This window comes from Natator depressus, chromosome 1, assembly GCF_965152275.1.
Source record: "Natator depressus isolate rNatDep1 chromosome 1, rNatDep2.hap1, whole genome shotgun sequence".
Lineage (NCBI taxonomy): Eukaryota > Metazoa > Chordata > Testudines > Cheloniidae > Natator > Natator depressus.
Genome location: NC_134234.1, coordinates 297,004,169 through 297,022,677, shown reverse-complemented (window position 1 = coordinate 297,022,677; position 18,509 = coordinate 297,004,169). Strand labels below are relative to the sequence as shown.

The window sequence follows — 18,509 nt, the reverse complement described above, 5'->3', positions numbered from 1 at the left end:
CAGAGTTTGATTGCTCTTGACACAAGACTCACAATACCAGAAGAGAAAAGATGCAGGAAAATCTGAAATTGTGTAGAGAGAGGCAAAAGAGCAATCAAAATGGTGACACAGTTTTTATGGGAAAATATCATGTTGGGCCAATATTATATTGGCATAAGATGAAGAAATTCCAGGAAGTCAATGGACTTGCAACTGCTTAGGCCAAAAATACATTGGTTCAATTGATTCTAGGAAAGTTTAAATAATCCATTAACATTAATCAACTGTTATAGGAAGGATTGTTGAAACTTTTTAGTAATTGATAAGGGCAGCTATAGAGCTTCATTGTAAGCATGGGAGAAAGGTTGAGGATACTAAATTTACCTAATTTTATCTATAAGAGGTTTCTGAAGGAGATCCCTCTCACTGCATATTGGCAGAATATGAATTATTCTTTTAACATGAGGAATACCTTATTTTAGTCATTGGATGGGATTTGCACAGAGACAGACAGCAAAGGCTTATTGCCCCCAGCTCCTCAGTTTAATGTTTTTGTGAAATGTTAAAATGTTTGTCTGAATTTTGCTCAGTAATGTATAGTGTCTAGTTTTCCCAGTATCATGCAAACTTCCCCCATTACTCTCCTGATGACCCCTCATACCTAATCCACAACATTCCGTTTATTTCAGTCTTGACTCTCTCCAAACCTGGCACTACTAATTGAGTTTAAATCAGTTCTGTTCTGGAATTAGCCTTGAATAGGAACTTGGGCAAATTTCAGTGTAAAATGTTATTAAGGCTGAATAAGAGTCAAGAGACAGTGCTTCCTTTCTTATGGTAAGGCTGGCTCAGATGCTTCCCAATTCAGATGGTGGACAGCATAGTTTGTTTGAGACACTCAGGTGATGAGGAAGCCCAGATCAATTCTGGTCCCTCCCCATAGCAGCGATCACTTTTTCTCTCATTGTCTTTAATTGTAGACCATATTGTCCTCCCCTTGGTCCTTCTGACTTTTCTTTCTTTGCCATCTCCTTCTCTGTTATAACATAAAGAAGTGAATACAGGAGCACTGAGCAACTGTGAATCTGAGCTATGTGCAATCTCTTTAGGCAGGATACCTGACATTCTTCACTTTTTATATAATTTTGCCATTCTTAATGAAAGTGGCAAATAGTTTCATTAGACTTAACGCGTTAGATCAATAGCATATGCAAAAGAGCTTTCGTAGAAAGGTGTTTAACATTCCTGAGTACATTAGTCCACTTGATATTTTAGAAGGAAAAAATGATATTTTTGGAAGAAGAAAACTTCTCAGAAATCATTTTGTTGCCAAAATGTTTTTATGGAGAATGGGAGTTGGCTGTAAATCCTGTATGCCCACTTACTCTAGAGGCAATGCTTTCATCTTAATGTTATGACAACAGTACAATGTAACTGGAATTAAAACAAAACATATTAGTTGTATTCCATGAGACTATGGACTTTTAACTGTGGAGACTGAGCTTTATTAGTAAACAATAAAATATAATGCATGTTACAATCTATTGCTCTGTTTGACTTCTAGTTCAGCTTTAAGTTGGATATTTTTTCCAGCTAACTTGTCTTCAGGAAAATAATAAATTTATTCTGTTTGTTCTGGAGTAACTCTATGGTGGTTCAGTGGACATAGGTAACCTATATGCTAGGAAGCAGATGAGATCACCTGACTTGTTTTCATTTGAGTATCTTCAGGATGTTAAGACAAATGTCTAAAAAATGACAGGGTAGTGCTTTAGTCACCACCATACACAGCTACAACATCAGAAACTAATGTGAAATGATTTAATAGGCCTGTTTTCATTTTGTGTTTATATGTGCTTATGTCCTCCTGTTTTTCTTTAACCGTTTAACAATGAACAGTTTATGTATGTTATGCTTTTGTATAAATTGTTAAGCGTATGTTGGATTAAATCCTGGCCCCATAATGACAAAACACCCATTCGCTTTGATTTCTATGCAGCCAGGATTTCACCCACTGTTTCTAAGATGAGATTTTGCTTAGGTTACAGTATTTAGCATTGTAAGCTGGTGGGTTGATCCATCAGCTGTGGAAGGTAAAATCATGTTCCAGGCAACTGCTTTACCCAGAGCTATTCTTGATTATTTATAGAGCTGACCAGAGGTGACAATTCCAAACGCGCAGCAACTTTTGAAGTTTCAGACTTTGGTTTTATTTCATTCCAATGTGAAACAAAAACATTCCAATGCTAGAATGTCCGATGCTAGAATGTCCATTTTTTGGATCAAAACCTGAGCTTTTCTGTTTGGAAAGGGAGGTATGTGCATGTGGGACTAGCCTGGGATATGGGACATCCAGGTTCAAGTCCTTGCCCTGCCTGATTCAGAGCACAGGTTTTTTCATCCTAGGTTACTCTGAGTTAGGTGGAGCAGGGATGTGATTATAGGTCTCTCACATCCAAAACCAGTGCTTTAGCCGTCAGGCTATAGATGTGGGAGATTTAATACAACACCTCTCTCCATCAGTGTTTCCTGTGAACTAATTTTCTTTTTTATTTCATTGGTGGTGACTAAAACCATGATCAAGTTTGCAGAGATTTGCTAGATCTCTGTTACAAGAGCTTAGCAGAGGGGCTTTTGCAGTCTTGGGAATCAAACCCCCAAAATCTCAGTTGCATTCTGGCAGTAGAATAGGTGCATATTATTGACTCAGGAATAGTTTAGGTAATGCTGTAAGGGCACTGGCAACAACACTCCAGAGCCCAAAGACAGATGTTTGATCTTTCAAGCCTACCTCATCCTCAAAGATTGCATGTTTTCTCTTGTGCTTAATTCTCAAGTGCTTAATTAAGTTAGCATAAACGTGAAGTTATTTAAAATTTGTCTTTACTATGCAACTTTATTCTCAGTAGAATGTATTCTAATAATAAAAACATCCAGAGTGCCATATATAATCTTCCAAACATTTCACTCCCCCTTCTTTTTTCACCCCCAACTCCAAATGCCCCCAAACCCACTATCTAGAGAGATCGAAATATCTATTATAATGTATATAACTATTAGGTGTACTTTAGTTTACCTGTATGACTGCATAGAGTTAAATCAAAGGAGGCTGTCAGGCCTTGTCTACACTACAAAACTTTGTAGTGTAGACAAAGCCTCAGGGGTGAATCAGCAGGAAATGAAATAATGGCAAAGAAAAACAAACTATCACAGAGAATGTCAAGGGTTCTTGGGGAAACAATGGGGGTAGATATTGATTGGAGAATACAGTGAGGCTGGTTTGATTTACACCAGCAGCCTGTGCGCGCGCCCCCCCCCCCAAAACAAGCTGTTAGAGTGACCAGAGATTGCTGGGGCACTCTGACCGTGCTTGCTTTTCTGTAGCTATGCTCCGCTACTAATGTAGGGAAGAAGATGTATGACTGACCATAGCAGCTCTGCGCCACCCAAGTACGTCCCTTAGCTGACCACAGGAGGATTTGCCCTACAAATACATTATAGATTACCTTTGTTACAGAGGGGTTTGCATTTGTTCATTATCTACTGCAGTGGCTCTCAACCTTTCCAGACTACTGTACCCCTGTCAGGCGTCTGATTTGTCTTGCACACCCCAAGTTTCACCTCACTTAAACTACTTGCTTACAAAATCAGACATAAAAATACAAAAGTGTCACAGCTCGCTATTACTGAAAAAATTATTACTTATTTTTACCATGTAATTATAAATTAAATCCATTAGAATATAAATATTGTACTTACATTTCAGTGTATAGTATATAGAGCGTTATAAACAAGTCATTGTCTGTAAGAAATTTTAATTTGTACTGACTTTGCTAGTAGTGCTTTTGATGTAGCCTGTTGTAAAACTAGGCAAATACTAGATGAGTTGATGTACCCCTTGGAAGACCTCTGTGTATTCCTAGGGGTACACGTACCCCTGGTTGAGAACCACTTACCTACTGTGTATAAAGAGGGACTTATTCATGCAGTGTCTGTCCCCTGGTGACACCCAAAGGCACAGAGACTGTGAAGGCTTTCTGATTTCTCAAGGTCACATGAAACTGAAGGTAATCATTCCTCATCTAATTTATCTCAGCCAAGTCTCTCTCTCTGGCTCTCACAGCTAGCCCTAAAAAAGCAGATTCCTCTTGCTTTGTGGGCAGGTGGTTTAAATACCATACAGAGCTCATTTTTGACTGTCAAGATTGAAATTACTTCTCAGCCAAGGGATAGGTATAAGAGCATCTGTTAACTATTAAATCATCTGAGAGAGGTAAAAACATTATGCTGGATTAGAAATGTATCCTTGATTTGCAGTGATTCCATAATAATTTCTTAAACAAATTAATTTCAAAAATATTCTGTGATGCTAAAAATTACCAAAACTTCTGTAGATCCACTGATCCTAAATAGGATTAGTGTCCTCAACATAACAAGTTACTTTTTTTTTTTTTTTTTTTGGTATTTACATGTTTTAGGAAAGGTGAGGCTAAAATCTTGAAAACTGTAATAGTGAGAGGTTTGATAATATGTGGGCAGTAGTAGCATATGTTTCCACTATAGATCTGCCAGCGATCTGAATCTCTCCCTTATCTCGTCTATTCCTGCACTAAGAACTTACATCAGCATACCTATGTCTCTCAGGGGTGTAAAAAATCCACACCATTGAGACATACCTATACTAACCTAACTCCTGCTGTAGACAGCACTACAGTGGAAGAAATTCTTTCACTGACCTAGCTACCATGCCGCAGAGATGTGGATTAACTACAGCAACGGGAGAACCCCTCCTGTTGCTACAGTGAGTGTCTATGCTGAAGCACTGCAGCAGTGGTTCTCAACCCATGGGACACTTGCGGCCCAATCAGCACACAGCTGTGGCCCATGTGACATCCTCAGGGCCATACAGGTAGTATATATATATATTGTGTAGATGCAGCCCACATCACATAGAGAGAGCCGCATATGCGGCCCACAGTGGTAAATAGGTTGAGAACCATTGCACTGTGGCGACGCAGCAGCAGCTCTGCTGCAATAGCATTTGAGGTATAGACTTTATATGACTCCCATCACATCTCTAAGTACCTCCATCTGAGCACAGTAGTATCTGCATTTTATGTTATTCCCATGTTGTGTCTCTGAGATGCCCCAGGGACTGAGATGTTGGAAAAATAATTTTTCTTTACTCCTGTTTCAAGATGTAAGGCTTCAGAAATTAAGAGTATTGTTTGTAAAGAGTGATGTTCTTCCATCCAAAATAAGTCTAATTGTAACCCCATGAAAGTTAGTAAAAGATTACTAAATTAAAAAATGCTGAATTAGCAATTATTTAAGCTAGTTGTATTCCTAAGAATTCATTGAGACATAATATAAACTTTCCATTAAATGCGTTGTATCCGAGAGCTCACAAAGCGCAGAAGATTTCAGGGAAATGTTGTTAATTGTAGCAATATTAATTCTTCACTAAGGAAGAGGACCAGCCACTTGCATCATTTGCAAAAGTCAGAATGAAAGCTCATTCAATGGACTTTTTGTAATACAAGTCAAGGACAGAGGACAAAAAAAAAATTACTACTAAATATAATAGTGCCTCAAGTGCTTTATATCTTAATTACTTAAGGGGTTTTCTTTGTTTGTTTGTTTTTGAGAGACAGAGCTATTGCTTACAGTCTTCCATTTTTAGAGTCAGTTTCTATCATAATCATCCACTTTTTATTTGTATGGTATTGAATCTAGAAGCTGCATTGCACTTTCCTGCAGAAGTTTGCTGGAAAAATGTGCTTGACTCTGCACCTTCTTTTTCTGCTTGGAAATGCTGTGGTAAGTTAGTGACTCTGCCTAGGGTGATTATATGAAAAGACAAATGGGGAATTGTTTTCTTTCACTATATCTGCCCAAAACACTTAGCTAGTGAAATGTATGAATGGTGTTTTGATGTACTTGGAGAGAGAGCCTCATCAACCGTCTAATACAAGCGGTCTCCTCACTGTTACTTATTACCAAAGGGGTATTAAATTTCCATGAAGTTCTTGTGAGAAAGCAGAAGAGTCAACAATGAATTGACTAATTTTAATTGTGGGAAATGTGCTAGACTTAAGGAGGTGGTAGTGGCGATGCAGGGGACAGGGGAGAAATAAGCCTACAAGTCGTTTTTGCTCTTCTTAAGAAATCTGAAACACTTCTTCACAAAAGTAATTAAAAACTAACAGCTGTCATTAACTAAATGTGGGTTTCTGAACTCTGTAGTCCAGCTTGCTTGCAGGAATGATTTATTGATTTGTTGCACAGTAATTCAACAATGAAATTATCTTGAAAATTAAAAACAGCATTAAGTAATGGATCCAGTTTACACTAGCATGAGTTTACTGTTATAACTTGCTATTAATGCACATAATGAAAGGTACAAATAAACTTTATTCCAGACTTTGGGTTTGCAAACAGTCAAAACCACTTGGGAGGTTAAAAAAGGAACATTACAACAAGACTGAGGTTTGCCCTGTCTATGAATAGAAACAGAAGACTGTTTGAGTAAACACCGGGGAGGGAGAAGTCCTTTTGAATCCTTTCACTGTGGCAGCATCTTCAGGAGCGAGGTGATCCATGAAAAATTGGATTCTGTTTCTTGTGAAGTCAGCTAGCTTGGCAGCAGACTGAAACTTTGGCGGCGGGGTGAGAGGCAACCTACCGTATTAGATAGGAAACTAACTGTTACGGGTAGACTCGGGTTCACATTTTATTATTTTATTTGGTATTGTAAACATTTGCTTCCATGACACTCTTGTTTCTAGTTGAGTCTGTATTCTTTCTTAAACCAACTTTTTGTTCTATGATAAATGCTCACAAGTGCTGTGTGTTATACAGGAGTGGTGGTTTAAGGTAAAATTAGTAAACTGAGGTACACTGCTCCTTTGGGGGCAGAGGATTTGGGAGTTCTGTGAGTAGCCAATGTCAGGAACTGGATATTACAGAAGAATTATTTAAGACTGGTTTGTACCTACTGTGAACCTTCCAGGCAAAGATAGGGCTGGAATAGTCTAGAGGAGAGTGCTTAAGTGGCTGAAAGGCTGGTGGTGATAGGGAGTTGACACCCAGTCAGCAAAAGGCAAGATTCCCTCATGCTGGAGGCAGGGAGTAACAAGGGGACCTCAGTCCTGGGTACCCAAGAACCATGACATCATTATCCTCATTTAATTTATTTATTTTTTGCTTCTCAATATGAGAATTTTGCAGATTATTTCCTTTTAATGACTACAATGTCCATAATCCTCTTACATACAGTAACAAAGATTTTTTCTGTCTTATTTTAGGGGCAGAAATACTTATGCACTGAATATTGTTAAAAGTAAAAAGAAAGACCAACTATAACTCCTATAATCTGTAACAGCTTCCATAGGTGCCGACTCCGTGGGTGCTCTGGGGCTGGAGCACCCATGGGGAAAAAATGGTGGTGCAGAGCACCCACTGGCAGCCCCCCATCAGCACCTCCCCCTCCCCGGAGGCACTCCCCGGAGCACCCAGCAGGCCCCACTGATCGGCACCTCCCACTCCCTCCCCATGCCTCCTGTCCACCGCAGTCAGCTGTTTCACGTGCAGCAGGCTGGGAGCGGGGCGAGGAGCAAGGACATGGCACGCTCAGGGGAGGGGGCAGGAAGTCGTGGGGGTGGAGGTGGAGCGGGGGCGGAAAGAGGTGGGGCGGGAGTGTGGAATTGAGGGAAGGGGTGGCATGGGGGCGGGGCCTGGGGCAGAGCTGGGGGTCGAGCACCCACCGGCACAATGAAAAGTCGGTTCCTGTGACAACTTTCCTTTTGCACTAGGCCCCTGCAGTCTCTGATTGCACTCCTGTACCTATGGAAGCCCCACTGAGGTAGGTGGAGCTCTGTGCAGGTGTAAGATCCACCCATACAGATCAGATTGCATTTCTGTGTTAATACATATTGGAAAAGCTGTTTCTCCTCCCACTCAAGGTGTGCTAGTCATAATAAAAGAGGATATTCTTGGGGGTTTTGTGGTGGCTTCTTGAAGACATTTTGATTAAAAAAACTAGAATGATATAAAATGGCACACATTAAGTGGATTAAAAGCTGGCTAACTGATAGGTCTCAAAATGTAACTGTAATTGGGAAACTTCATTGAGCAGGTGAATTTCCAGTGGGCATTCGCAGGGATTGGATCTTGGTCTTATGCTATTTAACACTTGTATCAGTGATCAGGAAAACAACATACAATCATAAAAAACATAAAGTTTGCAGATGACACCCAAATTGAGGGAATGGTAAATAATGAAGAGGGCAGGTCTCTGATTCAGAGAGATCTGGATCACTTGGTAAACTGGGCACAAGCAAACAATATGTGTTTTAATATGGCATAATGTAAATGTATAATCTTAGGAACAAAGAATGTAGGTTATACCTAAGGATGGAAGACTCTATCCTGGAAAGCAGCGAATTTGGAAAAGATTTGGGGGTTGTGGTGGATAATCAGCAGAACATGAGCTTCCAGTGTGATGCAGAAGCCAAAAGTCCTAATGTGATCCTTGGATGCATAAATGGGAATCTTGAGGAGGAGTAGAGAGATTATTTTACCTTTTGTATTTGGGTCTGGTGTGACCACTGCTGAAACAGTGTCCAGTTCTGGTGCGCACAATTCAGGAAGAGAAGATCCACGAGGATGATTAAAGAATTATAAAACATTCCTTATAGCAATAGACTGAAGGAGCTCAACCTGTTTAGTTTAACAAACAGGTTAAGGGCTGACTTGATTATCATCTTTAAGTAACTACATGGGGAACAAATATTTAATAATGGGCTCTTCAGTGTAGCAGAAAAAAGTTTACTATGATCCAACAGCTGGAAGTTGAAGCTAGACAAATTGAGATTGGCAATACAGTGTAAATTTTTAACTGAGAGAGTATCCACAACGGCCCCTTCTGACCTGGAATCTATGAACTACAAATGAAGTCTTTGAGTGCCACAACCCACCCACCGCCCCCATCCCCCCGAGTATTTGTGTGAAGTTTTCCTTCCATTCTGGTGACACACTCTCTCTCATGAAAATAATTTGGGGAAATGTAGGAGGAAGAATGGGAAGGAAATAAAGAGGAGCACTTCTGTAAAAGTGAGCTGCGCTGGAAGATGTCCTTGAGTAGAGGATGTTGCTTTGACTGGAGTTGGGAAAATATTGAATAGTTTGGTTTGTTGCTTCATGCTCTTTTGTGTTCTTTCTATGAACGTATGAACAATCAAATTTTATTAGCAAAAATTTTCATATGGGAGTTAGTATGATCGGGCCAAGAATTTGGGCTACAATGACGTCAAGAATAGTAGTACCTTTGTCTTGTTCGTTATTTCTGTTACCTCATTCACTACATACTCACCAGCCTATGTACTGAATGAAGCAGAGAGTCTGTGGCAATCATAATATGTGATTATATAATTAATGACCATATTGCACTGCATACAGACAAGAGGGTAGAGTAAAATATTACTACAGGCTTTATCAAGTCCCTAAGCTCTCCAGGTAAAATTCACCCATGTGCAGAGGGCCAGCCCAAAATCTGTAGAATACTTTAGTCTCTTACCTTCAAGACAGAATTTAAGTGGGACTTAAGTGATGTCTAGCTATGTCCATAACAGTAGTGGAATAGAAAATAGGTGTTAAATAATTTTGACAAGTAGACCACTTCTCTGGGCTTACATTTTGAAATACTTCATTAAAACATGTTCTTGTATAGTATTTTATAAAAGTATTATTGAAACAGAGCAGGGGAGCTGCTTAAAGCATTTAACTTATTTTCTAAGAGAATTCTTAATAGCATGAAAACATCTCTGTTGTTATCTCAAATACGTTTTGATAAGTACAACCTTATAGCTTCAAGGAAGTTTAGCTGTGTCACATTTATAAAACATAAGTCATGGGTAGAATTGCAAAATGCCACAGTGTTTACATCTTGCAGAATTTGGGGCTGTATTCCTTAAAAGGTATATATATTTACCAACTCAAGACATTTTTTGGATCTGTTAAATTATCTGATTCATTAACTGAATTTTGGAGACTAATCTTTAATCAGGCCAGTTTCTGATTATGTGTGTCTCTGAATCCATTTTCAAAGAAGTGGGTTCTTACCTTGTCAACTGAACTGCAGAAGGAACTTCCACTGAAAAAGTAGTTCTCCTGGCGTCATTCTTTTAGTTGCCCACAAAACTATTTTAAAGTGGGATTGTTTGGGGTTTGCAATTTGTAAAATAAATAATTAGTGCTGATCATTATTTCCTACTTGCTTCCGAGCTATCTAAAACCTGCCTACAGTTATGTATCCATTTTCAGTGTATCTCTTGTCACATCGTAGGTAGCTGGAAATGTGGATTAAAATTAGATGAAAAATGCATTGTGGCTTGATGAATCAATAGTTATTGAAATACAAATTGAATTTAATTGCCCAATTCACTTTTTTGGTCAAGAGACAGAATCTGAGCATGAAAGAACCTTTAATTTATATATTTATAGACTATTTTCCAGGACACTGTAGTATCTCAGAACATCACAAACAGTAATTATCCTCATAACATCCCCGCAAAATAGAGATGTATGATTGCCCCCATTTTACCTATGGGAAACTGAGGTCACAAAAGAAATTAAGTTACTTGTCCAAGGTCGCAGAGGAAAGTCTGTGTAAAAGCCAGGAATAATCTTCAGATCTCCTTAGCCTTAACCAGATCCAGTGCATTGACTAGAATAAACAACCTTTCTCCCCAAAATAAAATTATTGACCTAAGACCAGAAGTAAGCATGAATACAGTCTTTACCATCATGCTCTATTACACCTCTAGTAGAGTTAACATTGTATTGAAATGTATAGCATACATGTCTGATAGGGTCTGAAAATTTTAGGTTAGTTTTATACCAGCTACATATAAACCTGAAAAATGACATTCTAGGTCATTTGTGCCCAACTTTTGCACACAGGATAACTTGCCAGAAGCCTAAGGACTGCAGATAATTTCATCGAATCATAGAGATATAGGGCTGGAAGAGACCTTGAGAGGTCATCTAGTCCAGCTTCCAGGGCTGAGGCAATTTAAAGCTACCTAGACCATCCCTGACTGGTGTTTGTCCAACCTATATTTAAAAACCTCCAGTATCCGGGATTCCACAACCTCCCTTCAAAGCCTGTTCCTGTGGTGAACTGCCCTTATACAGTGGAACTCCGTTTATCTAATCTAATTGGGACCAGGGCCAGATCAGATAATGGAAAATTCAGATATTCAGGAGACTGGGGAAAGATCTTTCCCATCTCCAGCTGTCAGCCCTGGGCGGTGGGGCTCAGGCCATCTGGGGCTGACAGCTCAAGTCCCACATGGCCAGTTCATTTAATATGGAGGCTCAGATAAACTGGGTTGTACTGTAGTTAGAAAGTTTTTCCTAATATATAACCTAAATCTCCCTTACTGCAGATTAAGCCAATTGTTGCTTGTCCTACTTCCAGTGCACATGGACAACAATTGATCACGATCCTCTTTGTAACAGTCTGTAACGTATTTGAAAACTGTTTCCCCCTTCCTCCCCCACAATCCATTTTCTTTTCTCAGTACTAAACATGCTTAGTTTTTTAAATCTTTCCTCATCAGTCAGGTTTTCAAAACTTTTTATCATTTTGATTGCTCTTCTCTAGACTCTTTGCAGTATTTTTTTTTAGCAAAGTCTGATGCCCAAAACTGGACACACTTCTCCAGCTCAGGTCTCACCAGTGCCAAACAGTGTGGGACAACTACCTCCTCTTATGTTTTGATTCTGTCCCTATAGTCCCTATTAACATGACTTCACATTTTTTTGCATGGTATATAAAACCTATCTTCTCCATTACTTCTTTTACTTGGTTTGTACATTTTTGTAGTCCGTTGGCTTCTTCATTGATAAGAGCGATGTCGTCAGCAAAGTCTAGATCCGTTAGCCAGGAACTGTTTCATTTTAGGCCATATGTATCACTGTCACATTGTTTTAATCCATAGTTGGTGACTAGCATAAACAAAAAAGGAGACAGAACAGACCCCTGTCTTGATGCTGAATGGCTGCTCCCTCCTTCACCTCAAACCCCTCGTCCGCAGCCCTATCCCAGAGCCCGCACCCCCAGCTGGAGCCCTCACCCCCACCCCCACACCCTATCCTCCTACCACAGCCCAGTGAAAGTGAGTGAGGGTGGGGGAGAGAGAGCCAGCAAGGGAAGGGGAATGTAGTGGGTGGGGGCAGGGCCTCAGGGAAGGGGTGGGGGTGCAATTTTGTGCAATTAGAAAGTTGGCAACCTTATGTGTGGTACTGGGCAGGTTGGAATTGTGAAAGATGTTGAAAATTGATGTTAAATTCCATGAATGAAATGTAACAGTTTTTTGTATTCAGGATCTTGGGTTTATGTTCTTCTCCAAAATTGACACATCTAGTAACATGGTGCTTCCTAGTCTCATTCTGGGGCACTGGTTCAGTACTGACTTGCAGCAAAGAGTGACCCTTCTTGAACCCCATGTATCACTTCCTGCAGCACTTGGGCTTCCCCTGAAGGACTGCCCAACTCAATCCTGTTTAGCTTATGAAGTTTGAGGAGATCATAACCCAAGATCACATGACTGCAGGAGTCTAAATGCTAAACCTGCAGCCAGCGCAGAGCTGTCTGGTTATTTTTGCTAAATAAGATCGTTCAAACTTTGCACTGCACATAGGAAATTTGCCTTAAAATATCTTCATATTTAAGTACAACATATGATCACCTGAATTTTACTGGAGTGAAAATGTAATGCTTCAAAGAGTTCATACTAATGATTATGGAAAAAGTCGATTACCTGCTTAGTCGTTCAGTAATGTACATGTCTTTTGTTTCTTGCTGTGTTAAGTATTTGCAAAAAGAAAACGTGTTTAATAAAGAAGGACCTAATACTGGAAACACTAGCGCATGTGTTCTCACGTAGTAGGCATACTGAAGTCAATGGTACTACTCACGAGCAGTAAAATTCTGCATGCATTTAGCTCTGTTTGAAGGATCAGGCCACAAGGTAATAAATAACAGGAATTTCTTAACAAAAATGTTTTATGTTTATTTATTTGTTTTGACTGGTGTGTATATATATATTTACACTGCTAATTGTTGTTGCATCTGTCTTTTAGAACCATAGGGTACAAAAACAAGTATGTGAAAATTCCTCATGGCCATATATGGGTGGAAGGTGATCACCACGGGCACAGCTTTGACAGTAATGCTTTTGGCCCGGTAAGTCACATTCACTATGTATCATTTTATGTTTGCAGTTGGAGAGCAAATCATATCTGATGCGTTACTCAGATAAATATTCATTTCCAGTATTAGCAGTCATGATTTTAGAGAGAATCCATGTGCCTTGAAATGTTTCTTCTAATCAAGATGGAGGGACAGATCTTGCTCCATTCTCTTTGCACTACCCAAGTGGCACAAATAACAGAGATTGTCTTTAACTCCCCTGCAAGAAGCAGAGGGAAGAACTGGGGGGCGAGGGAGCAGTGATGGGGGCAGCTGACAGATGGTCCCTTAGGATCTGTTGCCAGCTGATGCAACTTCAAGTTTTTCCCTCCCAGTAGTTCTCTCCTACTTTGGAGCCAGTGCTCCAACAGAATCAGTGGGCTGTAACGATACTCAGCAATGTTAACTGATAAATCAATATGTTGAAGAAAGTATGAAGTAATGGACACTTTGTCTGTCTAATCAGTTCTCAATGTAAGAGGGAAAAAACTCACCCTAAATGGCGAGTGTCTCCAGTTGCATACAAATATTTACAAAACAAAAGCTAAAAACTCAGATTTAGAGTGGTAAAATGACCTGACCTGGATACACCTGGTCTCTATGGAAAGACGGGATGTCCTTTTCTGGGTTTCAGTTTTCTGGCTTTTTTTTTTTTAATTGCTCACTTTGTCTGACATACAGAAATTTAGGCTCATCTTCTCTGCATTCTGCCCTGGAGATATTAATCATTTTTCTCATGTTATACATGCAGATGATTCTATTCTAAAATGATAAAATGACTGGTTGTCATGGGAAATTCATGCCAGATTCTGTGACCCTTACTCAAATTCTGTTAGCACTTTACATCTGAAGTAGGGCCATTTAATTTAATTAGACTATCGTGGAGTAGATACTGCTCAATTTAAGTGAGGGTGGCAGAGTTTGGCCTCTGATAATCTACCTCCAATAACGTGACATGAAGAGGAAAACATGAGAGTATCTAAGATTCAAAGACCTCCTACCTGGCTGGACCAGTGGGATGCTATTGCCCTAATCTCTTTCACCTCCGTTGTAGTTTGTCTCACTATCTGCTTCAAGGGCCACATCACTTATGATTTTTTTTTTTTATTCTCCCTTTCTGCTCTGTCAGTTTTTTGACAGTAAATTTTAGAGTTCCTCTTTTTTTTCTTCTTCTGGCCACTAGACTTTTTTTTTTTCCCACTTGACCCATGCATGTCTCTCCCTCTCTGTATTGTTACTGGTTGTCTTTTTATCCACAGTCTCTCTCACAATCCCATCAATACCCACAATCCCATCCTCACCATTTTCCTGTTACTTCTTGTATTTTGTCATGGTAACCTCACCAGTGTAAAACTACTCTGAAATATTTAGGCCTTGTGTTCACTAGGAAAAAGGTGTGTTCTTAATGTGCATTAGCTAACACATGTTAAACAACATGTGATAAAATCCTAGTGAAGACAAGGCAGTTAGTAGTTTTCACAGGAGTTGGTAGGTCAAGGTACATCCTAGTCTCCCCCATTGTGCTAATGCATGTGAAAACTATAAACTGCCTTTTCTCTGGGATTTACCTCATGTTTGTTACCATGAGATAAGTTCCCACCTCTTTTCTGAGTGAATAGGCACTGTCAGAGAACTATTGTGACAACTTTTGGCAATGCAAGCTTTCTAGCATTCCACACAGATGACTTTGGGATATATGTATAGAACCATTTAAAAGGTTTGTATTGTTTGAGTTAAATTTTGAGTAAGTATCTAATGTAAATAGATATTTTTCTTCAGATTTAAATTATAGCAGCAGTTGAAAATATAAAGGAAAAGGTGACAAGCGCGCTCTTTTGGGAAGAAATTAGCTATGAGGATTGACTAAAAATCATAAATATGTACATCTGCAGAAAAAGATAAAATGCAGACTTAGGAATTCTTTAGTTCCTATTGAGTAATGTTTCGCCTACACGTGTTTTGGTTTGTGGAGGCAGACTTACATATGTTATGAACAGATTGGCATATCACAATGTCCATTCCTCTGCCTGACCAATTCTTGTAGGATACTGAATATATTAGGATTGTACTCTCAAGGCATTCAGAGGCATATTCTTTTTCTTTTTAATATCTTTTCTTTCATAAGAATAGAACAGTCAGTCAGAATGAAAAGACTGCACAATGGCAAGAAAGGAACCCAATGTCCTTGCTTTGTTGTAATAGAGGTCACTCCAGAGAGTAGTTTGAATGTTATCTGTGCCACAACTCCAATTTGGAGGAACCAATGCATTTTCCTGGGTTAAAAGGGCCCAGTACAAAAAATTATCTTTAATGTAGATTACATTTTAGGGCTATTAACTTTGATGGTATTCCTTTAATTACAATTAAAAAAAGCTTATATACTATAGATAAAGTCAGACATAGTTATGTTTTGTTGATAAGCATAATGAATTACATGGGCATATATGTAAATTATGGAATTGAGAACAGATAGAAATCATTTTTTCACTTGTAGAATAATGTGTAATGGCTTAATGGACTAGGTGATAAGACAAACATACTGGGATCATTCAAGGGCTAATTTATATGTCATCTTTGGGGGTTATGAATCCTAAAAATGAACGACCTTTGACAGATGATGATAATCATTATATAGTTCCTAAAACATTTTATCCATTGTATCCTTTAGCCTTTTTGTATCTATCTGATTTTAGTAGGACCAAGATGAGAATCTCAAGGCATGTATAGATAATTTTCTCAAGTTTCAGAGTAGCAGCTTTGTTAGTCTGCATCCGCAAAAAGAAAAGGAGTACTTGTGGCACCTTAGAGACTAACAAATTTATTTGAGCATAAGAGTGAGCTGTAGCTCACGAAAGCTTATGCTCAAATAAATTTGTTAGTGTCTAAGGTGCCACAAGTCCTCCTTTTCTTTTTTTCTCGAGTTTATACATTAAAATACTTTTTTTTTAACTGTAGTGAAAATATATTGCAGAAAAAGTCAAGGGACCCTCAAAATGGCTTTATAGTTCCTCTCTGTCTAGTAGGTTTTTTTTCTGACTTCAATTTAAGCATTAATTTAATTCAAACACCACTACATCTATAAACTGTGCTGAATTAGTAACACTGATAACTGTATAGTATAGCTGGCCGACTACTGATTTAAATGTTAATGTAATCCAGCATGCAAGGAAGTTATTTAAGTAATGCAGTTGTTTAATTTTGTCCTTTAAAAAACTGCTTTGTGCAGCACAGACAAAAAGGTACTGCATTGTTGTTACTTTGATATTGCCTGGTTCAATCTCAGGTCTTCTCTACACTGCCCCACAGTTTGGACTACAGGACAATGAATAGCAGTGCACACCAAAGTGCTGAGCTGTAACACTCCACATAGGACTCTGAAGGTGTGAACTAAAGTTTCTTGTTTGTGGAGCATTATAATAAAGCAACCTAGGAACCTTTAAGTTTGTGCCTGCAATCCACACAGGGGAATTCCAGCACAGCACTTTGGTATGCACTGCTATTCACAACTCCACAGTCTGAACTGTGGGGCAGTATAGACATAGCGTAAGTTTTGCAAGTCATGTCTGCCATTTATATTGGCTGAAATCAGCTATTTTAAATGCCAGGCAATAACCATGAAAAGAACTCAGCGATCCTTGCCGCCTTTGTTTTGTTTTTTAATTTAAGGGATGAAAAAATTACATGTAGAATGATTTTAGTTCAGTTAGCTGGACTGGGTTAGTGATATCACTTCAATGAACGAGTTCTGTTTTCAAGCTTTTATGAGGGTAAAGCCAAACATTTATTATATCACCTTATTCTGGTTTAATTGGAATATTACAGAGACATAAGAATGCAGTGTTGGATGATATATGGTTTTGCTTTTAAGAGACTGCTTTATGTTTTTAATTCCAGTAATGCTATTATTCAGTTGTGAGTTCATCTAAGAAATGTTTCTTGGGAAAGAATTGTGGCAGTAGTAGTACACAGTAGTAATAACAAATTCTTTCAAATTAAATACCAGGATTCATTTTGTAAATGTACTACTTCTATAGCTGCTACTTTTCTTTTCAGAATGTTTCCCAGCTTAGGATTTGAAAGTGCTTTACACAATTAATGCCTGATAGAATGCCCATTGAAGCCAAATGGTACCTGTTCAATTGACTTTCATAATGAGCCTGCACATAGTTGGCATCACAGAGACTTGGTGGGATGATACGCATGACTTGAATATTGGTATAGAACAGTACGGCTTGCTCAGGAAGGACAGGCAGGGAAAAAAGGAAGGAAGTGTTGCCTTGTATATTCAAAATGTATACGCTTCAACTGAGGTTGAGATGGAAATAGGAGACAGACTGTTGAAAGTCTCTGGGAAAGGATAAAAGGGGTAAAAAAACATGGGTGATGTCATGGTAGGGGTGTATTACAGACCACCTAACAAGGAAAGAAGAGGTGGATGAGGCTTTTTTTTAAACAACTGACAAAATAATCCAAAGCACAGGACTTGGTGGTGATGGAGGACTTCAACCTACTCAGACATCTGTTGGGAAAATAGCACGGCACAGATTATCCAACAAGTTCTTGGAATATATTGGAGGAAAAAAATATTTTGGAAGGTGGAGGAAGCTACTAGGGGAGAGGCTGTTTTAGATTTGATTTTGACAAATAGGGAGGAACTGGTTGAGAATTCGAAAGTGGAAGGCTGCTTGGGTGAAAGTGATCATGAAATGATCGAGTTCATGATTCTAAGGAATGGTAGGAGGGAGAACAGCAAAATAAAGACAGTGGATTTCAAGAAGGCAGACTTTAGCAAACTCAGGGCGTTGGTAGAGAAGATCCCATGGGAAGCAAGTCTATGGGGAAAAACAATTGAAGACGGTAGTTTTTCAAAGAGACGTTAAGGGCACAAGAGCAAACTATCCCACTGCATAGGAAAGAGAGGAAGTATGGCAAAAGACCACGCTGGCTTAGCCAGGAGATCTTCAATGATCTAAAAATCAAAAGAGTCCTATAAAAAGTGAAAACTAGGTCAAATTACAAAGGATGAATATACACAAATAAACCCAGGATGTAGGGATAAAATCAGAAAGGCCAAGGCACAAAACAAGATCAAACTAGCTAGAGACATAAAGGGTAAGAAGAAAACATTCTACAAATACATTAGAAGCAAGAGGAAGACCAAGAATAGGGTAGGCCCGTTACTCAGTAAGGGTGGGGGGATAATAACAGAAAATGTGGAAATGGCAGAGGTGACTTCTTTGTTTCGGTTTTCACCAAGAAGGTTGGTGGTGAT

At 39.0% G+C, this 18,509-nt stretch overlaps 1 protein-coding gene across 2 annotated transcripts in view; it reads left to right on the top strand.

Moving 5' to 3' along the window:
• IMMP2L (inner mitochondrial membrane peptidase subunit 2) overlaps window positions 1-18,509 on the top strand; it is an 811,025-nt gene that overhangs the window by 660,857 nt on the left and 131,659 nt on the right. For both annotated transcript variants that reach the window (XM_074942240.1, XM_074942241.1), the window contains one exon: window positions 13,129-13,231. In XM_074942240.1, the coding sequence (XP_074798341.1) occupies window positions 13,129-13,231 (103 nt within the window). The remainder of the gene's footprint in view (window positions 1-13,128; window positions 13,232-18,509) is intronic.